Source organism: Macrotis lagotis, chromosome 3 (assembly GCF_037893015.1).
Source record: "Macrotis lagotis isolate mMagLag1 chromosome 3, bilby.v1.9.chrom.fasta, whole genome shotgun sequence".
Classification (NCBI taxonomy): Eukaryota; Metazoa; Chordata; class Mammalia; order Peramelemorphia; family Peramelidae; genus Macrotis; species Macrotis lagotis.
The window spans coordinates 116,547,192-116,573,567 of NC_133660.1; the positions used below are offsets into that span (position 1 = coordinate 116,547,192).

General features: G+C 36.3%; 1 protein-coding gene across 3 annotated transcripts in view; it reads right to left on the reverse strand.

Annotated features, from left to right (window-relative positions):
* Nucleotides 1–26,376, reverse strand: part of FHIP1A (FHF complex subunit HOOK interacting protein 1A) — a 352,578-nt gene that overhangs the window by 95,424 nt on the left and 230,778 nt on the right. For all 3 annotated transcript variants that reach the window (XM_074229136.1, XM_074229135.1, XM_074229137.1), the window contains exons 5-6: nt 13,438–13,596; nt 9,289–9,375 (exon numbers count right to left, since the gene is read on the reverse strand). In XM_074229136.1, the coding sequence (XP_074085237.1) occupies nt 9,289–9,375; nt 13,438–13,596 (246 nt within the window). The remainder of the gene's footprint in view (nt 1–9,288; nt 9,376–13,437; nt 13,597–26,376) is intronic.

The following is a 26,376-nucleotide window of genomic DNA, read 5'->3' on the forward strand; positions in this document are numbered from 1 at the left end:
ATACATGCAGTTCATCCTCATTAAGTCCCTCATATTTCCCCCCTCTCCTCCAATCTCCATGCTTCACCTGAGTCCTGTATCTGAAGATCAAACCTTCTGTTCAGCTCTGGCCATTCCAAAAGGAACCTTTGAAATTCCCCTGGTTCACTGAAAGTCCATCTTTTTCCCTGGAAGAGGACATTCAGCCTTGCTGGGTAGGTCATCCTTGGCTGCATTCTAAGCTCTTTTGCCTTCCAGTATATTGTATTCCAAGCCCTACGAGCTTCCAATGTAGATGCTGCTAAGCCCTGACTGCAGCTCCACAATATTTGAACTGTGTCCTTCTGGCTGCTTGTAATATTTTCTCTTTGACTTGGGAGTTCTGGAACTTGGCTATAATATTCCTAGGGGTTGGTTTTTTGGGATCTCTTTCTCGGGGGGATCGGTGGATTCTCTCCATTTCTATTTTGCCCTCTGCTTCTAGAATATCAGGGCAATTTTCCTGTAGTAATTCTTTGAAAATGATGTCAAGGCTCTTTTCCTGATCATGACTTTCAGGTATTCCAATAATTTTCAAATTATCTTTCCTAAGTCTGTTTTCCATATCAGTTGTTTTTTCAATGAGATATTTCACATTTTCTTCAAATTTTTTTAATTTTTTTGGTTTTGAAGTATTGATTCCTGATTTCTGGTAAATTCATCAATCTCCCTGAATTCTATTCTTTGTCTGAAGGATTTATTCTCCTCAGAGAGTTTTCTTATCTCTTTTTCCATCTGGCCAATTTTGCTTTTTAAAGCATTCTTCTCCTCAATAACTTTTCGAACTGTTTTATCCATTTGACCTAAGCTGGTTTTTAGCATGCTATTTTCTTCAGCATTTTTTTGGATTTCCTTGACTAAGCTGCTGACTTCATTTTCATGTTTTTCCTGCATCTCTCTCCTTTCTTTTCCCAGTTTTTCTTCCAACTCTCTCATTTGATTTTCAAAGTCTTTTTTGAGCTCTATCATAGCCTGAGCCCAGTTTCTGTTTTTCTTGGAGTCTTTAGATGTAGGAACTTGTGCTTCCTCATCTTCAGACTGAGTATTTTGATCCTTCTTGGGCTCATTTGCAAAATATTTCTCAATGGTCTTCCTCTTATTTCTTTGCTTGTTCATTTTCCCAGCCTAAGCCTGTTTTTTTGGGGTGCTTCCTGAGCTTTTGGGACACTCCCACAAGGGTCTCAGTGTGTGAGGTTCTGTTCTCCCTCCTGGTCTGTGAATGAACATAAGCGCCCCCCTCTGCCACGGGACCAAGGTGGGGGGGGGCCCTGCTGTTCTATGGGGGAGCCTAGACTGGGATCAGGATCTGAATGTGGTCAGAGTCCTGTTCCAGGGGCAGAGGAGAGAGCTGGGCAGTCTCTCTCTCTTCAGTCCCCACCCTCAGTTCAATGGGCTCATGCCCCGGGGGCTCCTGCTTACTGGCTCTGCCTGCTTCTGTTTCCTGGATTTGGGCTGCCCAAAGACCAAGCTGCTGGCTGTGTGCCCTGAGGGCTGGGCTCCACGTGCTCACTCTGGCAGAGGTCCCCTGCTGTTCCCCCACTTTGGGCCGGTGCTCCCCAGGGTGCAGCTCAGGAGACTCCCCCGCTGCTGTGAGCTGCAGCTCCCAGCACCCTGGGGCTGCCTCCAGGAGGCTGAAGTTCTTTGGCTCTGGTGGTCCACCCCTCTGGCGGGCCACCCCTCCGACAGCGGGGAGAAGAGCCTTTCTGCTCTTTTCCAGGTTACCTTGAGTAGGAGAACTGCTTCACTGGGTCCCTTTGTGGGTTCTGTCTCTCGAAAGTTTAGTTAGAGTCCTTACTTTATGAGTTTTTATCAGAGAGTTCCTAAGACTCGATCCCTTCATGTGGCCATCTTGGCTCTGCCCCCCTTCACTAACTTTTTCAAAAAGCTTTTGACAACTAAAATGATCAAATCTAATAAGATAAATGTAAAGTATCATACTTAGGTTAAAAAAAATCAGCATCACTAATACAAGATGGGCAAAGTGTGGAAAGAAAAGTATATAAAAAAAGATCTAGGGGATCTGGATGAAATGAAGTTTTAATCTATGTAATACAAAACAGGAGCCAAGAAAGTTAATATGATATAAAGCTGTGTTAATATCTTCACATATATAGATATCATATTGCTTACCTTCTAAAGGGGTGGGGGAGAGTTGGGAGAGAGAAAGAGAATTTGAATCTCAAAATTTTTTAAAATAAATGATAAAGACCAATATGGAAATGTGTTTTGGATGACTGTACATATATCTAATTACTAGTCATCTTGGGAAGGGAGAAAGAGAATCTAGAACTCAAAAATCTAAGAAAATGAAAAGTTGAAAATTGTTTTTACATGAATGTAATTGGGAAATATTTAAAGAAAAATTCATCAAAGAAGAGTAGGGAAGCTGTTTTAAGAGAGGCACAATGTCCAATGTGATAATCTCTCAGTACTCTCCCATTGTCAAACCACATCTCATATATTGTATTCAATTCTGGGTTGGAGAATATCCTAAAATTGGAAAAGTGGGAGAATATCCTAAAGAGGAGGACCAAGAGGATCAATGGTCTTGATATCCCAGCAAAAGAGGAATGCTTTAAGGAAACAACAAAGTTTTCTTAAGCTTCATAAAAAAAAAGACACAGGTAGAACATGGGAACTGTCTTCAAGTATATGAAGGGTTATGACAGGGTAAGAAAAAATGAACTTGTTTTGCTTGGCCCCAAAGGACATAAGTTGGAGCAATGAGTAGATGTCACAAGAATAAAAATTCATATTTTTATCTTTTGGAAAAAGTTCCTAATACTTGTTATCCAGTCATTCTTTAATCATGTCTTATAAGGGCAGCTAGGTGGCACAGTGGATAGAGCACTGGCCTTGAACGACTGGCGACAGCCTTGGATGCGAGGCATTTGGGGTTAAGTGACTTTCCCAAGGTCACACAACTAATGTCAAGTATCTGAGGATGGACTCACATCCAGGTCCCACTCCAGTCTTCCTGATTCATATCTGACCGCTGGACCCATTTAGTTCTGGAGGAGAAAGTGAGGCTGGTGACATAGTACAACATCTCCTCACTCAAATCCAAAGCATGTGCTTCTCATGGCATCACCTCTCCGATGTTGTGGTTTTCTTCAAAAATGAGGACAAAATATTAATTATGTCTTATTTTTCATGATCCCATTTAGGGTTTTCTTGGCAAAGATATTGTAATGATTTGTCAATTCCTTCTCCAGTTCATTTTACAGATGAGGAAACTGAGGCAAACAGGGTTAAGTGACTTGCCCTAATATACAGCTAATATCAACTGTCTGAGGCTGGATTTGCCCAGTATCACACATCTAATAAATGTCTGAAGCTGAATTTCAACTCAGAAAGATGAGTCTTCCTGACTCTAGACCTAGCACTGTGTATACTGTGATGCCACATAGTTGCCTCTCCTAAAAATTAAAAGTCATTCAAAAGAGAAATTGCCTGACTACAGAAATAATGAACTGACCCTCATTGGAAGTCTTTAATTAAAGACTGGATGACCCCTTGTCAAGGGGATGGTAGAAGAGATTCTTTTTGGAGCATGGGTAGAGGATTAATGAGGTCCCTTCAGCTCAGACTCTGGGGTTGGGACAAGAAGAGCAGCACTAGATAGAGAAAACTCTCTAGTAGAGCTGTCCAGTCTTGCAGGTTTGCAGAGGATCCTTGTTCAGAGATGGATAAGAGGAGATGACTGATATAGTCCTTCCTACCATGAGATATTGTAGTTCCGGGGCCTTGGATAAGTTACTTAAATTTTGCTAAGCTTCCTCCCTAACCTATGAAATGAGAAAGTAGTGGGTAGAGTGTGGAATCATGTATCAGGAAGACCCAAGTTCAACTTCAGCCACAAAGAATTATTAGCTGAGAGACCTTGTTTGTCTCAATTTCCTCATTTGTAAAATGATGACAATAATAATAGCACTTATTTCCCAAGGCTATTGTGAGGATCAAACAAAATATTATTTATAAAGAACTAGTGTCTGGCACATAGTAGACTCTAAATAAATGGTGCTATTATGGTCCCTTTCAAATCTAAGTCCTACAATCTTTTGAAAGGCTTTGTAAAAGCATTAATAAGAGATAATCCAAGAGACTGAGAGAAGACTGACCACAATCCACTAATAAGAGAGAGTAACAATTATATAAAAAAAATCTTTTAAATCCATGTGCAACATTGATATTTAGAAATAGGACTACAGAATGCAGGGATTTGAAATAAGCCTTTCATTACACTCAGAGTGGATCTCACCCCACTAGAGTCTGCATAGTTTTGTTTTGTTTTTTTACAAAAGAGAATCCAGAGAGAGGAACTACAAAGATGATGAAAGGTGTGACAACAAAGACTAAGAAGGAAAGTGAAAGAAGTGGAGATTAATCGACCTCCAGATACCAAGACTGAAGAGAGACTTTCCTGCCAGTCTTCACATGGTTGTTTTGAGGAAAGTGCTTTGTAAAGCCCTAAATAAATGGGAGCTTTTGCTATTTGCTGTTAAGGAGATGGAAGGGCTTTTACTGAAAGGCTGACGACCAGATGGTCTCTCTCCACTGAGGATCCAACAGCCGCAAATGTTCTTAAACTGCAGAAATAAGGTGGTTGGGCAAAATTTATCAAAGAACTTTTTAAAAATTCCTGACAGTGAAAACTGTTCCTCCTGCAATTGAGATAATAAAGAAGTTTATGAGGTCACTTAAGATTTTTTAAAAATAAGATGTTTCTTCATCATAGAGGCAAGTAGGAGACAGAGAAGGTAGAATGAAGAACTTGGAATCATGAAGATCTAAGTTCAAATTTTGCCTCAGATACTTACTAGCTTTGTGACCCTTAGGCAGATTGATTAATCTCTCCTCAGTTTCCTTAGCTGTAAAATGGAGATAATAACAACCCTACCTCACAAGGTTGTTATGAGGACCTATCAAGATAACATATAAATACTTCTACAATGAGGCATTTTGTTGTTGAGTTGTTTCAGTTGTGTCTGACTCATTGTTACCCCATTGGGATATTTTTTGGCAGAGATACTGGAGTGGTTCACTATTTCCTTTTCCAGCTCATTTTACAGATAAGGAACTGAAGCAAACTGGGTTAAGTGACTTGCTCAGGATCACATACCTAGTAACTCTGACACCAAATTTCAACTCATGAAAATAAATCTACCTGATTCCAAATCCAGAGTTCTATCCATTGTACCACCTAGCTGCAAACTGCCCAATAGCACACAGTTATAAAGTGGAAAAAAAAAGAGGAATCATACTCAGGTTGTATAACTCCAAATTAAGGACTCTGTCCTGTCTTAAAAAGTACTCTAAATACAAATGAAATTAATTCAACAATCATTATCAAGTATTTACTGTGTGGCAATCACTCTGAGAGGTGCTAAGGACAGAAAGACAAAAAAGAAATACAGCTAGGTTGCAACTAAAATACTAAATCCTATTGGGTGGTTGCATATTTTCAAATTCATACTATTTGAAGTTATAATTATATAAAATATGGTCATTGGTTCCAGTACAGTGGAAATATGTGGTATAAATCAAATAATGTATCCACTTTATGGGATTCATTATAAGCACTTAATGAGAATCTAGCTATAGTATCTGACTTGAAGGAACTTATATCTTATTGAGGATATACAACTTAGATGCAAATAAGTAAGTACAAGATAATTTCAGGAGGGAAAGAGTACTAATTCCTAGAAGGATTAGTAAAGGTTTCCTGTAAAAGTTTAGTTTTAAAGGAAGCTAAGATTTCCAAAAATCAGAGGTAAAAATGGAATAAGTACCATCTAGACATGTTCAAATACACGGAGGGAAAGTGATCTTACTATAATACATCTAGTCTGTATGTTCCTCAGTTGTTCAATTCTTTGTGACCCATGGACCAAATACTATCTCCCAAAATCTATCCAAGTTCATGTTCATTGTTTCCATGACACTATCTATCCATTCCATTCTCTACCATCCCCTTTTCTTTTTGCCTTCAATTTTTCCCAACATCAGGGTCTTTTCCAATTTGATCTGTCTTCTCATTATGAGACCAAAAGCATTTATCCTTACTGGTATCTAAAATTTATGTTTAGAGAATGAGTAACAAGACTTCCTTACTTACTCATTCTCTCTCTCTCTCTCTCTCTCTCTCTCTCTCTCTCTCTATATATATATATATATATATATATATATATATATATATATATATATAAAATTATCCATCTTATGTTCCTTTGCACATTCAAACTTTCTTGATGTAAAAGGCTCTGTCAAAATCCTACTGTATCTAAATAGGTAGCTAAATTGAAGCAAGTCACTTATATTTTTTTCAAAAATCCATTTCCTCACCCATCAAATGAGGGGATTGTATGTACCAGGTCACCACTGAGATCCATCTTAGTTCTAAAGATGTATGCTCCTATCACAGCATGTGTTTCTTAATTATAATGCTGATAACAATCACTACAGTAGTGAATACCCTACCTCCAAATCCTCAGGACCTAGTTTCATAGAACATAGATCTCTAATAATCTTACAATTGCTAAACTGCCACAGTCAAGGAGATCCTGCAAAATTACTGTCTAGTTGGGCTCCAGTTATCTCACAGAAGTTGGGGAGAAAAAAATGTACTGCAATGTTTTGCTGGTGAAAGGAGGATAAAACTTCATAACCTTTCAGAATTTTCAAGCCCACTAGTCATTACCATTGAATAAAGGAGTCACTGGGATGAGGTCAAGACAGCTCCTTTACCTAGAGTTTCTCATTCCCTTTTCTGCTTAAGGAAGCAGGGTCCTAGGGAGCCTCAGACAGGAGAAAATGTATCAAAGACCATAAATTGTGTTCTCATTGAACTGAAAAACCTTGGATTGCAATTGAGGCACAAGAGATAGAGGAAAACTCAGGCTTATAGAACCAATTCAAAAATAGACTCTCTTCTATAAGGGAAAGGTCTCCTAACCATAGCACCACCACTAACATCCACAGGGGATTAGGTGACTCCAAAAAATAAATGAAGTTGATGACCAGGTGGTTCAGAGAGCAGCATTTGGTTAAAAGCAGGACAGAAGGACCTGCCAGACAACAGGTCTAGAAGACCTAGAAGACACCAATAGTAGACACTGGCAATCTTACAGATCAGCATGTACATATTCTGACCATACTTGTTTCCTATTTATGAATATCCTACATATAATAGCCAAAAAAAGTTGCTCTTCCCTTTAAGTGTATGTGTTTTCATGGGAAATGAGTTCATGATTTATGGAGAGAATATTATTTATTATTTGATAAACATTTTTAACTAAATAAAATGCCTTTGATAAAAATGGTTTGTATATTCTTGGTTTTGTATTTGTAAAGCCCATTAGTGAAGATTCATGTGCTTTGGTTTGAAAAGATTCTGAGCCACAAAGAGCCTAGAATGTGAGCTGCCTAAAAAGGGGAACAGAGTAATGGGAAGGGCAAGTTACATCTCTATACCCAGTGACTGCCACATAGCAAATGTGCTATTCCTAGGAGCAATGCTTGCTCTTAATTTCCCAACATATTATCCTTTTCATCACTCACAAAAATAAACAAATAAACAAAATGTCCACCCATCTTCTTAAATCAATAAGGCAAGAGATGCTGGGCTTGCATTGAAGGAGATCATAAATATGTATGTGTCTGTTTGGAAGATGAAACATTAAAACATGTAACCCCATGATGGTTTAGGCCAGCCCAGATCATATGCATTTAAAGAAATGGCTGAAATTATTTCAGTCATGTATCTATTTCAAGCACGGCCTTAGCCCCGAGGAGATAGAAGAAATCAATTATTCTGGTGGATTTGGGGTGTTTCTCTCTCAAATGCATTTATCTGAAATTATTTATTGAGTGAAACACAAACAAGTTCTATTGGCAAAGCAACACAGAGGGTGGGACAGGCATGGGGGGGGTCCTATTTAAGGTCACTGCTATTACTGCTATGGATTGTGGAATGATTACAGGAGAAGGAATGAATGATAATTTTCCTATTTCTCTTCTACATCAGTACTCTGATTTCTCCTTTTCCATTATCTACTGTCATTCCTGTTGCTCTGTGTCATCTTCTTTTGGATGTCCAAACAAAAAAGTAAAAACCTTAAGAAAAAATGCCTGGTTCTTGGTAGTATCAATTTAATAGTAACCAAAGCAACCTTCTTTCTTGATATGATAATTCTAGAATTTTGGACAGAGGAAGACATCTTAGAGATTATCTGAAATCCAATTTCTTCATTTTAAAGTTGAGGAAACTAAAAGTCAATAGGGATAGGTGACCTGTCAAAAGTTACCCAGTTAGTAAGTGGCACAGTTGGGACTAAATTCTCATGTCCCCTCTGGAAAATCTTCAGAGCCACTAAAATTGCCTTTCTGCTCACCACAATAACCAGACCACTAATGTCTTGTACATTATAATGATTTTTCCAAGAAGTAAAAAGTACAAGATCAGACAAAATTTTCTAAACCTCTATCCAGAAGGCTCTTATCTATTTCAATGCTCTCTTCTCTTCTTTTGTTTTCCAGCTCTAGTCAGTAAATTTACTTACTACCCTCTTTATCCAAGCAACAGAAATTTACTAATCACCTAAAATTTTATGGCAATGGAAAGAATGTAGAATTTAAAGTTTAATTTCTAACTTTAAACTTTCAAAACTAACTTTCTACTTGTGTGAGTAAAGCACCTTTATCTTATTAGCTTCCTCATTTTTATAAATGTCCTCTCCCTTTACAATGCAAACTCCCCGAAGAACTATTTCTTTTTTCTTTTCTTTTCTTTTCTTTTCTTTTCTTTTCTTTTCTTTTCTTTTCTTTTCTTTTCCTTTCCTTTCCTTTCTTTTCTTTTCTTTTCTTTTCTTTTTTCTTTAGTCAATCAAGAAATGTACTAAGTACTGGGGATACAAAGGAAAAACAATCCCTGCCCTCAAGGAGATCACAATATAATAGGGGGAAGATATCATAAAAGAGAAGCTGAACCCAAAGGTATGGGAAATGATGAAGCCCAGGAACTGGGTGGGAAATGAAGTGCTACCTGCCTTCCTTCCAGGGAGATCTGTAAAGATTTATGTCGCATTTGAAACCAGTAAAATAAAATGCAGAAAAGGTAGAGGAAAGAAAAAATTAAAACTAACACAAGGACTTCCATCTTCCTTGGACAAATCAATTCCAATTTATACCAATTACCGATCAAGTGCAATTTATGCTAATTACCAATCATTACTACAATTTATTACTAAATACCAATAACAAATAACTGACCTTATGGAGAGCAGGAGCCAACACTGGTACTAAGAATCCATTATAAATGTAGTTGACAAGCTGGTTACGAATCAGGGGATGGGCAACCTAGGAATGAAAGATCTTGTCACTAGAAAATCATGACTCAATTGTTAGGTTTGGGTTTATTTTGTTTTTCCAAAACAATCACATCTTTATGGAGACTCTGAACATGGTGGGGTTAGGGGGAGTGGGGGGGGGAGGAGTAGAAAGTCCCTAAGAAAAATTTCTAGCTCTTGACAAATAATAACATTCAAGTCTTAAAATTCTGTCCTCTGTTCAGCACTAATGATAATTTTCTTGCCCCAGCATTGTTTTTCAGCATTATATTAATTGAAAATTAGATAATCACACTAAAAACATCAGGACTCTAAGCTCTAATGGGGAAAGGAAATAGTCTAGAGAAATAGGATGATGTTTAGGCAGAACTTTAACTAGGATGGGACAACCAGCATTTTGTCCCAGGGCAGGAAAATTTAGAGAAAGCAAAATTTTAAAACATGCAATCTTTTAGCACAATAGAAACTACTGCAGTGACTAACTTGTTTTAATTACTTCTTGTATCATTCTCATATGGTAGAATGTAAACTCTTTGAGAGTCCAGATTGTTTCATTTTTAAAAATATTTATATCATTAGCTCATTGTGCCATGCCTGGATTAGGAAAGGTATTTCATAAATATTGCTGATTTACTGGTCGATCACGAATTTTAAAAATGTTTGAGGGCAATTTCTGATGCTAATCCAGGATATTTTACAATATGTTTCAGCAGCTTTAGGTATACATATATCCTCAAACTAAATCAATGTATCATTTGTTCTATGGCTTCCTCGGGGTTTCTCTAAGGTTAGCATCCCATAAAAACACTCCCTCATTTACATCATATCTGAAGGTTTACAAGGCATTTTTATCACAAGAACCTGGACCATTTATCAATGTGATGGTGTTAAAGCTAGAGAACTCCTTGCATGTTAATTTGCTGCTTATCAAGATTATTACTCAGCTCTCCAGTTACTCACAGCTCCTCAGCTGCATTTTTTTTTACATGTCAACAAGGTCTTTCAGTTTTCAATCTTCTTATCAGCTCTGTTCACCCATCTTTCATTTGTATCTATTGACTGAACAGGGTGCTCATTCACAGGAGAATCTCTTTCTCTCTTTTTTCCTTCCAACCATCTGATTTTGTTTTCCTTCTTTTGTTTCAGTTGGTTTCCTATCATGATTAAGCAAATCTCAGAGAATATTCCTCTGGGTGAAGCCACTAAGCTCCATTGGTTTTGATCATTTAGCAGTTGTCCTACCAAGAAGACCCAAGAATTTAAAATAGATCCAATGACTTAGGTTGGAGATTTTATCATGAGGGATTTACCTGAAAAAATTTGAGAGAAAAAAATAAAAGCAGAATTCTATCATGGAACATTAGATAACAATCCTTCATTGATTCAGATATTACATACACTCTGCTACAGGCAACACACTGTAGAAGAATAGAATGTATTCCTTGACTTCAAGGAGCTCCTCATCTTATCAAGTAGGAGAACAAATAGTAGATTGATGGATAAATGGATGAGCTTATTAAGAATTTAACATGTTCTAGGGGCAGCTAGGTGATGCAGTGGATAGAGCACTGGCCCTGGAGTCAGGAGGACCAGAGTTCAAATTTGGTCTCAGACACTTAATAATTGCCTAGCTGTATGACCCTGGGCAAGTCAGTTAACCCCACTGCCTTGCAAAAAAAATAAAAAAGAAAGAATTTAACATGTTCCAAGCATTCACTGTAAGACAATTAAGATACAATATGGGGGGGGGGGGAAGAGTCTCTACCCTCAAGGAGCTTACATTCTAATGACAATATAATAAAAGGGAATGGAAAAATAAATGGTGATGGGAAGTGGAGAAAGTATCCAGTAGGGTAAAGATGCAAAAGTTCAGAGAGTTTGAAGTGGATTCAGGTTAGAAGAAAGCATGGTGGCTTAGAGTAATAAGGGTGAGAGCATCTCTAGCTGAGACAGATGTGGAAACAATTACAGAATCAAGGGAGGAGATGAAGAGCAGAGCCACAAGGCATGCTTACAACCAAAAAATAACTATGAGCTTGGGAAAATCAATGCACTAAAGCTACCTTCCATCCACTCTGTATAGAACTTATATGTACCTAGTAATTTATATATTTCTTCCTCCATTAGAATGCCTTTCAATGTATCTCTAGTAAGCACTTAATAAATGTTTATGGATGAAAGGACAAGTTTCAGCCTTTGATTTCCTCATCTATAAAATAGGTAGGTTGGCTTAGATGATGCCTAAAGTCTTTTCTAGCTCTAAGTATTAAAATATTATGTTCCTGGTGAAATGTAATCTCCTTGAGAGACATCTCTATATAATATTTTCCATATAGTGGGTATTTAATAAATATTTCTTGAATTGAAATTTATACTATAGAAAACAAGAGATCACAATAGTACAAGTATTGTTAATCATACAAAATTGGGACTCAGAAATGTTATATGACTTGCCCAGCTTGGTGCAATTAGAGTCAGGACCAAGACTTGAATCCAAGGCTTCTGGGACTGATACTTTATCTTGGAGAGATGAGGATGACAGGAGCAATTCATTTAGAAACATGGTTTTGCTGAAGAGGACACTACTCTGAAGCAGAGATCACCCTATCACTGATGCAAGAGAATTTACTTTCTTCCTTTTAAAATATCTCTTGCATGCAAGAGCCCTGGGCTAACATCTTTTTTAAGTAATCTTTGCAGTATCATTAAAAGAACTAATCTAGACTATATGATTTCAATTTTGAAACTTATTCCAAAACGTATGGTTCTTCTGTCCTTAATGAATCCCATTACGTGGCTTTTCTTTCTTTAAAAAAATAAAATAAAAAGTGAAAACCAATTACCAGGGAATGGAGACTTGATCTTTAAATTACCAACACTTTCTCAATCAGAGTGCATTTGGGGAGAAAATAATAGTAGTTCCATCTTTTTATTTCTAAACCCTTCTGCAAGAAAATGCTGCGAGACTGCAAGATGAGAGAGAAAAATAATTTAAGAGGTAATTCATTTATCTTATGTATAAATAAAGCTTCCCTCATTTGAGTAATAAAAATGAGATGGGAACATATGTAATTTACCCACATTTTCTTCCAGAAGCTATTTCTTCATTTAGCAAATAAATAGATTATAGCCAACATTCATCAGTTCACAATCACTGTTAAAGTAAATGATTTCTGAAACAAATCAAAAACTCCAAAACAAAGGTAATATTTATGCAATAAACCAATAAAACATTAGTGAGGCCCATTCACTGCCAGAGAAATGTAAAATCTGATTTCTATCTGGAAACTGATGAAGAATAGCAACAAAAAAGCTGAGGAGAAAAATCTAATCAAGAGGCCCAATATAGAGAGCTGTTTATATATTTTTTTTCAAGCAGACCAATTTTGAAGGAAATTTAATTTGAGTTGCTAAGAAGATACTTAACTTCTAAATTCAATTGGGATAACAACATTCTTTAGTCAGTATGCACCATTAAGCAAAATAAAGTGTTTTCCTTTGTAGACAACCATGAAAATCTTGAAGTAAAAATGGTATGTATTAAAGAACATGGACATCTAAAAATAGCTCTTTAATGAGTCAAGAAACAACTTACTGTTGACAATAAAATGAATAAACAAAACAGAATTAGAAATTTTTAGAAGGAGGAAACACCACCATCACCACCATTTTGTTTTTCCTTCAAACTTTCTGGGAGCCCTAAAATTATACTTTTATGAATTCAAAGGTATTATGCATGGTTTAAATAAGTCATGAATATTTATTAAACATTTATTAAAATAGAATGCTGATGCATATAAACTCATCAGTAAATTGCTTGTCTTCTAAGTGAGAACCAAATGAGTTGTTGGTGAAGAAAGCAAGAATGCTGGATTAAGAACTGATGTTATGGTTTTTAATTCCAGATCTAACACTTCCTGCCTATATGACCTTGGGCAAATCATTTTCTGATGAGTGAAAAAAAGGAATGGTTCTCTTTTCATTCCAAACATCAGAGCAGGTTTGTGGAAAGGCACTTGGGAACTCTTGAAACTTCTAGATCAAGGACGCATTTCATTATTATTACTGTTACCTGTATGACTGCGTTGCAAAATTCCAGAGAATTCATGAACTGGACCAGAGAAGGCAGCAGTAACCAGTCATCCTTTAGTAGGCAGTGCCATTCATCCCCCTTCTCCTCCAGTTTCGTAGGCAAAGAAGAGTAGAGGCCACTCAGCCCCGTTGCTAGCACCTACGTTCAGAAACAAGAGACACTGTGATTTTCATTGCTTCCCCCCCAATTTCCAATAGAATGTAAGCTCCTTGAGAGCAGTGTCCTTTCTTATTCTTATTCCTCCCCCCCCCCCTTAGTCTTTGTATTCACAGCAACCAGAATGGTACCAAGCAAATAAGCTTAAATAAAATGTGCTTACTAATTAAATTGGAATAATCAATTTTCTCTATAATTCTTCCGTGAAGGACTTATGGATCATCTCAACCAAAAGGAATCTCCCTCCAAAATGACAAAATTGGAAAAGGACCCTGGCTCCTGACAGAGGGCCTGGGTTTAGATCTGCCTTCTGAAGCATATGAGCAGGGGGATCATTTAACCTCCCTAATTCTCAGTTTCCTCCTCTGTAAAATGGGGGGATGGGATTGGACAAGACAGATGCATGCCAGTTTTTATTCTGAGATTCTATGATCCTCTAGAAATGACAATATTATACTTCTCTGCATGCAGTGCTGAACTCAGTATCTTACAACATATTGAGTAAGGCCTTGGTCAACACTAAATAAACAAACCCTCTTTCCCTGATAGTCTTCAGTCTGATTCTTTTTTAAAGACATTATTAGTTTCAGGTTGATTTGCTAACCATAGCAAAACACAATACAGGATAGTGGATAAAATGTTAAATCTGGGTCACAAGAGACTTGAGTTGGAATCCTGTCTCCAATACATTGATTATGTGATCACAGTTGTTCAGTCATTTTTTTTTAAGTCGTGACAGACAAGTCGAGACCCCATTGGGTGTTTTCTTGGCAGAGATACAGTAGTGATCTGTCATTTCCTCTTCAGTTCATTTTACAGAGGAGGAAACTGAGTCAAACAAGGTTTAGTGACTTGCCCAGGGTCACACAGCTAGTAAGCATTTGAGGTCAGATTGAACTCGGGTTCTCTTGATCTATCCACTACAATGCCTAGCTGCCCTATGTGACCACAGACAAATCATTTAATCATAAAGGAATTCAATTTCCCCAGCTGAAACGTGAAAAATAGCTATTAATTTTGTCTACTTTAAAGATTAGTCACAAGTATAAGTCTTCACAGAATCCTGAGTTGTCATTATTATTCCAAGACAAATGTCAGCCCAAGTCATATGTGAACAAATTCACACAGGAAGACCAAGATATATTTTAAGACTAATGGATGAATGCTTAATGTTCAAAGCAGAGAATAATATTTGGAAAATTCAAAATTAGCCTCCACTAACACTTCTAACAAGCTAATTGTTTGCTTCAATAATATATTGTACCCTAATTAGAGAACATTAATGGGCATTAATAATGAAATTTGGTATGACGTTCACAATTCTCTATTCCACCCCAGATAAGCCAGACTCATTTAACACTTCCCTATGTTAATGCATGACAGACACACAAAACACTGCTTATATTAGCAATTAGCTTTAGGGATTAAAATATTAACATTTATGAATTTATGAATTTTTTTTCACCATTCTTTCCAGCTATGAACATTAGCTGCCTTGTGGCCTAGAGTTTTACAAATAGTCCACAGTTGACCTCACTATAGCCCTTTATGGTCTGCAAAAAATGATACACACACACACACACACTCACTCAATTCATTCTCATAACAATCCTTTGGTAGCAGTGGTGGTCTGAGGTATTTCCATTTCATAGACAAGTAAACCAAAACATAGACAGTCAAAAATTACGCAATACCCCATAATTTACATGTAGGAGAACCAAGATACAAACCCTGGTCTTCCTAATTAATTGGTCTTTCCACAATGTAACAATTTCCCCTTATATCCAGGAACATATTTATTTAAAACAAAAAAAAGTCAAGTGAAATGAATTCACATTTCTTTCTCACCCTACTAGACTCCTCTGTGTGTCTCAACACTGTTATATCTAAAAGCACAGGATGTGAGAGTTACCCTAGGGAGGACATCTAATCTAATGACCTCAGATTTTAAATAAAAACAGGATCACAAATCCCTATATAAGGATCCCTGTGAAAGACATACTGATTTAGTTTTAAAGCATAATGCTATTTTATTATTCCCATTTTTATTATCTTTATATCATTTCCATTAATTTCACTTAATATTTTATTTTACCCTAATTACACATGTAAAAAAATTTTAACTTTTTTTTCAAACTCTGAGTTCCAAAATCTCCTCCTTGCCTTTCTTTGTAAAAGGCAAGTACTTTGACATAGGTTATGCATGTTCAGTCATGTAAAACATATTTCTATGTAAGTCATGCTGTGTAAGAAAACATAAACACCCCCTCCTACCCCCTGAAAGAAAGTAAAGAAAAAGTATCTTTGATGTATATTCAGTTCCATCAGTTCATTCTCTAGAGATGGGCACCTTTAATAAGTCTTTTAGAATTGTCTAAGAACATTATATTGCTGAGAATAGCTAACACTTCACAGGTGGACATCATCCAATATTGTTACTATGTACAATGTCCTCCTAGTTCTACTCATTTCATTTTGTTCATGTAAGTCTTTCCCAATTTTTCTGAGTAAATTCTACTCATCACTTCTTATAACACAATAATGCTCCATAATCTTATACAATAACTTGTTCAGTCTTTCCCCAATTAAAAGCATCCATTCAATTTCTAATTCTTTTGCCACTACTTAAAGAACTGCCATAAGTATTTTTGTACATATTTTTACTTTTTTATCTTTTTGGAATACAGACCTTCAAATATTTAATTATTAGTTAATTTTATTTATCACCTCCTGAACTGATCATCTTAGTATCTACTAACTGGGATTGTTGTGAGGATCTATGAGATAATAATAATAATTGGAAAGCAAGTGATTAGCACACTGTCCAGCAAATATTAAATGCTGTATAAATTTTGCTTTGTGTGCATGAATCTTTGTGACCCCATTTGAGTTTTTTTTTAGCAAGGATATAGAGTGGCTTGCCATTTCATTCTCCAGTTCATCTTAAAGATGAGGAAACTGAGGGAGCCAGGGTTAAGTGACTTGCCCAGTGTCACATAGCTATCAAATATCTAAAGTCACATTTGAACTCAGATCTTCTTTACTCCGTATTATATGTCACAAACTCAAGACCTTTCTACCCTTTTGGTTGCTCACCTCTACATATCTCACAAAACCCTTTATTCCACATTTGACATCTTTTTTTCACTGCTTTCCAAAATGATATTAGGAAAAACAACATTAAAGGAGAGAGTCAGTTCACAAGACCAAGAATATTATAAGCAAAGAAGTAACTCAGGAAGATAACAATACTGAGCTTCAAATTCTAGTTCAGATAATCACTAACCACCGGATTTACATTTTAAACAATCAGCTGTTCAAAAGAAGCAGTACAGCTGGGCATTGCAGTGGGGCTTAATATATATATGTATGTATATACATATATATTCATATTCTTAGCAGTACAGTGAAATGATGCTAGAAAAGAGTACAGAAACATTTTCTTTTTTCTTTTTTTAAATTAATTTTTATTAAAGATATTATTTGAGTTTTACAATTTTCCCCCCATAGGAACATTTTCATATGAATGGAACCAAAGTCCTATAAGGGACTTCTAAAAAAAAGGCAAGATCATGTCCAGTTTAAGGAGTAAGGGAATAATAATAATAATGATAGGAGGAGGAGGAGGAAGAGGAGTTCACATTTATATAGCATTTTGCAGTTTACAAAAGGCATTCCATTACAGCCTTATAGAGTAAGGAATGTATATACTACTATTCTTTTTTATAAATAAGGAAACTGAGACTGAGTTACCAAGAGATTAAGTGAGTTGCTAATTATTCCTGCAAATTCCTGACCATGTCAGGAATGGAAAACTTCAGGAAGAAAATGGCAGAGGCATCTTGGCTGGGGGCAGCTAGGTGGCACAGTGGATAGAGCACTGGTTTGGAATCAGGAAGACTCCTCTTTCTGAATTCTAATCCAGCCTAAGACTAACTAAGTGAGTTGCTTAACCCTGTTGGTCTCAGTCTCCTTATCCATAAAATGAAATGGAGAAGGAAATGGCAAACATCTTGTTGCTGTTCAATCATTCCAACTGTGTCCAACTCTCCATGACCCCATTTGAGGTTTTCTTGGCAAACATGCTGGAGTGGTTTGCTATTTCCTTCTCCAGCTCACTTTACAAATGCAGTAATTTAGCCAAAAGATATTTAAGTGATGTGAAGTCATATCATTAGTAGTGTCTGCACCCAGATTAAATCTCAGGTCTCCCTGATTCCAGATTCATTCACTATGCCATAAGTAAAATAGGAAACTTATATGGGGTTGAGATGATAAGTTCTGTTTTTGATATGCTGACTTTCAAGTGCTAGACGGATATATAAAGCAGAGGGAGGGGGTAAGGATAAACATCTGGACTTCAAGAGATATGTCAAAGACAGATATCACAAACTTGGATTCACCTCAAGGTGATCACTGAAGCCATGAAAATGGATTGGATTCCTCAGGAAGAGGGTATAGAAAGAAGAGGTCCATGAATGGAACTTTGGAGGACAGCCACGAAACATTGGTATAATGGAAAGACCAATGAGTTTAGAGTGTCTTTGGCAGGAGTTCCCAACCCAAGTCTTTTTAGGTCCTAGGCAAAGCACTTTCTTTCTTGGACTCAATTTCCTCACTTATAAAATAAGGGGCAGAGAATGAACTAGACCCTCTTAAAGACCTTTTTTCAGTTCTAAATCCCATGACTCCTAGAGGACAAAAAAAACCAGAGGAAGGAAATTAATAAAGATCAGAGAGAAGTTAATAAAGAACAGAGAGAAGGTATTTCTTTTGGTTTTCAGCCCAAATGCTCTTGTCAAGAAACTCCATCCAGGTCACAGATTCATATCTACACACCACCCTTGAACTTCCATTATGAAAGTTACATTTAGTGAGTTATTTCTCCTAAATTTAAAACCTCTATCAGCCAAGGGGGAACAGAGCGTTCCAGTTCTCCTTGGAGGGGATGCTCATCTTGATGCCACATGTTTGAAATCAATTACATTTGCTAACTCCTGCTAAATTAACCACAGAACAAAGGGTTTGCTTCTGCATACCCTTGACTCCTTAAGCACTTTAAGGCTTTCAAGATGAATTTATCCAGACAGGCATAATTTATCTGACTTAAATGCTGGGAATAACTATTCACTGTATCAATATAATTAGAGCAACATTAATTTTCAAATTACGTACATCAGAGACAGTAATTAACAATAACATATACCTAATATTCCACTCTCTCCTCTTTTAAGGGTGTTCCACATAAAGCAGCATGAGCTGGCTCTATAAGGAGCCAACTTGTGAGGTGGGACGCTAGGCTACAATAGAGAGACAGAAAAGGAAGGAGAGTCAGGAGAGACCTGGATTCAAATCCTACTTAGACATGTTTATTCCTCATCTATAAAATGGAGATACACATCCTCAAATATTTCCCTCACAGGGGCTGTTGTTCATAAAAATGGTTTGTAAAAAAAAAAGATTTTGGAAACCTGAAAGTGGTACATGATCCCAATTAAGTTCTGGGTTTCTAACCCTGACTTGTGTATTCTTCACCAAATAATTTAACCTTGTTAGATCTTATTTCCATTCCATTGTATGTGTGTGTGCGCACACACACAAAACCTTTTTTTTTCCATCAGTACAGAAAAACCACTCTTTCTACTAATGCAAATTATCAATTCTTCTGTAATCTAGTCTTAGCCAGTTTGTCTAGACACTTAGAGGTTTAGGTGACAACTGGTATGACCACGTCTCAAACTTGATGAGCTTCCTGGCTTCAAAGTCAGCCTTTGAACAACTATAATATTCTGTCTTCTGGGTGAAGAAGTCCTGATAATCAAAATCTTTTTTTTTATCAAACACTGTAGTGAGGAACAAATGAGAATATATGCAAAAAAATGCTTAGAAGATTATAAAGTGCAATGCAAATATGATACCCACTTGGTAAGAAGATTACCTAATATTCCACCCAGGCCCTACTTTGACATTCATTCTGTATCTTCCCTACACTTTGCTTAATTAGGTTCCAATATCAGACACTCAGAGAGTCATAAAAAATTTAAAGAGCTTCCTCATGGTAAGGCAAGATGCCCAGATTCTAGGTGAGAAAAAAGTAGGAAGACTGCAAGAACATGAGTTTCCTTCCATCAGGAGACACTCTCCATCCCAAAACTCAGCCACAAATGGCCTCTTTTTGAATTCAAAGACCATTATAAACTGACCTCTTCTTAATTTCCCATCTTCTTACACCTTAATTCAATCCTTCTACTCAACAGCATTGACACTGATCTCCTACTGTTCCTCATGTACAATCCATCATGCAGTCCCCAACACCCTAAGTTTTCACTATCCTTCAGCCCTAGACACTCTTCCCCCCTTATCTTGGCTTTCTAACTTCCCTGGCTAACCCTCAAAGTCTCAGCTAAAGTTCCACTTTGTGAAAAAAGTTTTTCTGGGGGCGTCTAAGTGGCGCAGTGGGGGCGGCTAGGTGGCACAGTAGATAGAGCACCAGCCCTGGAGTCAGGAGCACCTGAGTTCAAATGTGGCCTCAGACACTTAATAATTACCTAGCTGTGTGGCCTTGGGCAAGCCACTTAATCCTATTTGTCTTGCAAAAACCTAAAAAAAAAGTTTTTCTCTTAATTTTAATATCTCCTTCTGAGGTTATCCCTCAATCCAATTTATCCTATGGTATACCTACATACACAGACTACAAACACACATCTACATATATGTAGATCTAGCTATCTGTGTGTATATATATATATATATATATATGTGTGTGTGTGTGTGTGTGTGTGTGTGTGTGTTTACATCTATATAGATCTTGATAGATATTTCTTGTTTGTATATAATTGACTCCCTCAGGGGACTGTGAGCTCCTTGAAAATAAAGGCTAGATTTTGATTGCAGGTTTGCTGTTTTACAGGGGGGTAGATTTTGGGGGGGGAAGATTATTGTTCTTTTTAATCTTCTTTATGTTTCCAGAATTTACCATGGTAAGAACATAGCAGGCACCTATACAATGACAAATAACTAATTGGTGGAAAGATGATACAGATGGTTCTCCCTACAGACCTCTACTCAGTAATTTTCATGAAAAGAGAATGTCTTTGGATATGGGGAAGAGAGGAAGGCAGACAGGCAGGGGGTTCACAAGACTGTCCATGGAGGGGAGGGGACCAGCACATGGTTCAATGACACATGGGGGCTGGTATCGGAGAAAGGAGAGCAAAAGAAGAAACATGTGGGATAAACATCAGCATAGTTAGAGGGAAGACTGTAGACATTCAGGTGGTTGGAGAGAGCAAATGTCTCCTCTCTAGATGCCTGGAGTCTCAAGCCAAGACTCTTATTAGGTGAAAGTGAAGAGGTGACTTCTCTGAGCATCCATTCTTCTGCACTTGAAGGGATTTTTGTTACTGATGTTATTGTAGGTGGGGTTTTGTTTTTGGGGGGGAAAGGGATAAGAGGCTACAGATCCAAGGGGCAGGAATACAGAGAGAGAGAGAGAGAGAGAGAGGCAGGCCGGCCAATACTATACAGTAAAGTAAATATAGTTGTTTTTTTGAAATGTTAATTTCAGAATTCTCTGTATAAAGAATTTTTATAATACAAATTTACATAATGCAAGAGTAGCCTGTAAACTGATCTATATAACTCTTTCCAATATTCCTGTTGGGATTTTTGTTTTTAAAAACTGATAGAAGGTGGATTTTTTTCATTAAAAATGTTAAAAATAATGATGCAGAACTCTGAAGCAACAAAATGAACAATCTTGACTCCACAAAACTTGGGAAAAATGTACTAGACTTATAGGTCCTAAACATGGTAAATGTCAGGCACAGCTAGATAATGTGTGGGCTTATTTTGCTTTATCCAAAGCAAGGTTCTATGTGGAGAGAAGAAAGGCTTGGAAGAGACAATGCTTTTAAAAGGATCAATGAGATTTTTTTAATTGGGCATAAATAGATGATGCAATAAAGAGTGCACAGGGTCTGGAATCAAGAACACCTGAATTCATATTAGACCTTATGACTAAGCAAGTCATATAATTTCTATGTGCTTCAGTTTCCTCAACTGTAAAAACAGAGATAAAAACGGTGCTTACTTCCCAAAGCTGTTGTGAGGATCAACTAAAATAATAATAGTAAAGTGCCTATCATTGCCACTATAGCAGGTATTATGTAAATGTCAGCTATTACTAAGAGAATTAACTGACAGTGGAAAAAATTAGTACCTCTGGGTAGATAAAGCATGGAAACAGTATGGGCTCTGGAGGCAAATCCTTTTTGCAAAATAAGGAGCTTGGACTAGATTCTGGACCTCTAAAGTCTTTTCCACTTTGTAGATCTATGATCCATTTAGTAACAAAAAATATATTTGAACAAGAGTTCATTTCCTAAGTCAAAATGTTTCATCCATTTTTTAAAAATACAAATTCCACATCTTGGTTCCTAAAAGTAGATATAGTCAAGACTGTCACAAGAAAAAGTAAATAAGCACTCTTAGTGGTTTGTATGAAACTGCAGGGGGGAAAAACATTTCTGACAAATATATCAGATATAAGCAGAAGTTTTTCAAGAAGCAAAATGGAAATATGAGAGGATCACATTCTGTGTGGGAGACATACATCAAAAATATTACTTTTCAAAGAAGTATGAATAAGTGAAGCATTAACTATGATTTAAAACTATTTTTTTAAAAAGTCAACATTTTTTTTTTCTCAGAAAGTGCTCCATGGCAAGAGTCAGTGATCAATATCTTAACTAGGAATATTTTCTCTTAGGACAAAAATGAGGAATATCTTCTCCTGTGATGGAGGTAAAAAGGACAATCATATTATGGTACAAGTATGATTCCTATGGGATTGGAAAGAGAGGATGGGCTGGATTTAATGGTTCCTACCTAGGTGAGTTATTTTATGTCCTTGGACCACAATTTCCTCAATTACTATGAAATGAGGGGACAGGATTAGATAGTCTTTGAAGGTACTTCCAGTCCAAAGACCTAGAATCCAGAATTCTAATAACAGTCCTGGAGAAAGAGACAACACAGCAAAGCAAACAAAAAGAAAACAAAACAAAAAACTGAAAATGATCAGCAATGGACTAATGTGAAATACTGCATTCCTAGACAGAAGACCCAGCTTCCGACATTTACTAGTCATGTAACCCTGGGCAAGTCACTTTACCTTGTTTGCCTCACTTTCTTTAACTGAAAATGAGTTGAAGAAGGAAAAGGCAAACCATTTCAGTATCTCTGCCAAGAAAATCCCAAATGGGGTCATGAAAGGTTGGGTATGACTTAAAAACAACTGAAAGTCTCGGGAAATATGGGGGTAGATAAAATAGGTACAATGAAGAAGAGCAACTGCATGTACCACACAAGGACATGGGTTGGTAGAGAGCCAGGAATCTTTTTCCAGGGAAAAAAGTGTTCTCCAACCCCTGTGTGTCAGTCAATTGGTTATGGCTATATAAATGTCAATTGTTGCTGCTGCTGCTGCTGTCATCCTATGGTCACAATGGCCAGATCTGAAGATAACTTTATTTTCTAACCCTTTTACTCCACTCCTGCTGAGCAATGTTTATATCACAATAGAGGGATGTACTGGTAATGTTTAGCAATCATTCTCTTTGAGATGAAAAAATATGCACAAACACTTTTAATCTGCATCATTTATACTTTTCTTAAGTTTAGACAATCAACAAAACAAAAACAAAATCAAGCTCTGATTTGTAGTGATCACTGATTTCTGAGGTGTAAATGCACACCATGAAAACTGAATAAGTGGTTCTCTCAAGCCCTTTAAAGCTAGCAACAGCATATTCAGCTTAAGGCAGGAAGAAATTCTGACCAGAGCATTTCACCAAAGCATAGTGGAATTGAACTGTCTTGACTCACTTGAATTGAAGGTAACAAAGTAATACGTTATTTTCTCAAGATTCAAATGGTTTTTGCTCTGTTTTGTTTTTTGATAAAAACAATTAAATTTTAATCTTCCACTGGGTTTATTTCTTGCATTGATTTCTCAGCTTTCTATAGCTACTACTCCTTGAAACAACAAAAACACAACCCATCCACTGCTTCAAATACTATACCTAATTATTCACTTAGGAAAATCAATGACTCAGTTCTCAGAATTTTAAGCCCAAAAGAAATGGTATTCTTTTCTAAATTCAGAATGCATAACAAAATTTAAGGGACAATTAGGTGGTATAGTGGATATAGTATGGGGCCTGAAGTCAAAAAGACCTGAGTTCAAATGTGACTTCAGACATTTACTAGTTATATGACCTTGAGCAAGTTACTCAAACCTGTTTGCCTCAGTTTAATCATTTGTAAAATGAACTGGAGAAAGAAATGGCCAACCACAAGAGTATCTTTCCCAAGAAAATTCCAAATGGGGTCACAAAGACAGATACAACTGAACAATAAAAGAAATTTAACCAATGCAACATAGGTACTATAAAAAAAGGTTAAAAATTGCCCCAATCACCTTAGAACAAAAATATGTTCTAAATGGAGAGAATTAGCAACTTAAAAGCAGCATCAGTTTAACAAATAAATTCACTTTGTCAAATGTTAGCAAGGTAAATGATAGAAGTTTACAAATAGTATGTATCATTTCAGAAAATATTTTTTAAAAAGCCCATGCATCACTTCAGAAAAGATTTTTGTAAAAAGCCCAAAAGCTATATATAATAGAGATTTCCACCTTCATGTACAATCCTTTTTTCTCTTTTACTGCATATATGAAAATGCCAATTATATGATGTATATTAAATTTAGGATAAAGACACAATACCAGGTGATAGCAATTTACTTGATGCACAATTAAAACAGATTATTCCTATTGCATTTATAGAAGAAACTAAAAGGGCAAAACATCCTGATATAACAAAGATCAGCCAGGGTTTCCATAATGATGTATTCTCATTGTCAATTACATTTATACGCCACTAATCATATGTGTGATATCATTCAGTAAACAAGCCTTCATTAAGAACCTACTATGTGCCAGACTCCAGGATATTTGCTGTGGATTGAAATAAAAAGAAAGAATTCCTGCTCCCAAGGAAATCACACTGCAATAAGGGAAACAATTTCATACATATATACATACATACATGAAATATATATAAACAGAATTAATATTAAAAATTCAACTTGCTTTAAAATGTATGGGAAAATGTACACTATATTAGTCACAAATTGAAAAAAACTTAAGTTTATAAATGTATAGCAGTGCCTTAGTGAGACCAAATTCTTACATACATCCACCTACAATGAACATGAGTATAACAGAGAACTGAATTAAATTTATAAGACGACAAGTCACTCCCCAATGGATAATGTTCAAATGATATGAACAGAAAATTTTAAGAAGAAATCAAATTACATCATGAAAAAATGCTTCATATCACTATTGATTAGAGAAATTCAAATTAAAATAACACAGAGTTACTACCTCATACCTATTAGATTGGCTAATATGACAGAAAAAGAAAATGCTAAATATTGGAGGGGATATGGGAAAACCGGGGCATTGATGCACTATTGGTGGAGTTGTGAATTCATCCAACCCTTCTGGAGAGCAAAAAAGGTATCCAAATATCCAAAGGGTAACCAAACTATATGTATCCTTTGAGTCAGCAACACCACAACTAATTGTGTATCCCCAGAGATCAAAGAAAAAGGAAACAGGACCTTTACATACAAAAATATTTATAGCTGCTCTTTCTGTGGTGGCAAAGAATTGAATACTGAAGGGATGCTCATCAATTGGCGAATGGCTGAACAAATGGTGGTGTGTGAGTATGATGGAGTTGTTCCATAGGAAATAATGAGGAGGAAAATCTCAGTTTCAGAAAAATCTAGGAAGACTTATATGACCTGATGCAAAGTGAAATAAGCAGAACCAGGAGATATATTCAGCAATATTGTAAAATGATCAGCTGCAAATAACTTAGCTATTTTCAGTAATACAATGATCCGAGTTAATTCTGAAGGACTCATGGAGAAAAATACTTGCCACCTCCAGAAAAAGAACTGATAAAATTTGAATGAAGATCAAAGCATACTTTTTACCTTTCTTTGTTTTCTTGGGGGGAGGGGGTTGGTCTATTTTCTTTTGCAATATGGTTAATAAGGAAATATGTTTTATATGACTTCATATGCACAATTGATATCATATTGCTTGCTTTCTCAAGGGGTAAGGGAGAGACTAGGGGGAGAGAATTTGAAAATAAAATTTTTTAAAATGCTAAATTATGTATATAATATATATATACACACATACACACACATACATATACATACATATATGTTGGTAGGGAAGAAAATGGGGATAATAGCACCTACCTTCCAGGGTTAAGAGTAAATTGAGATAATTGTTAAGCAATTATCAGTGCCTGTTACATGGTGAGCACTATATAAATGTTAATTTCTATTATTATTATTATTATTATTATTATTATTGTTACAATCACTTGTATAAGGAGAAATTATGTTGAAAAAGAGAATCATCACCTGAGATAACATGAATTGTATCTTCCCTTGTGTTGACTTCTTTTAAGAAAACAATGTTCTTCCAGTTTACAAAACCATCAAGTATTTATTAAGCCCTTACTATATCAAGCCCTATGGTAGACTCTAGGTATAAAAGTACAAAAAAAAGGAAAAGAAATAAAAGAAAATGAAGGAAAGGGAAGGGCAGGGGAAAAAAGAAAAGAAAAGAATAGTTCCTACTCACAAGGTGTTTTTTCCTAAAAAGGA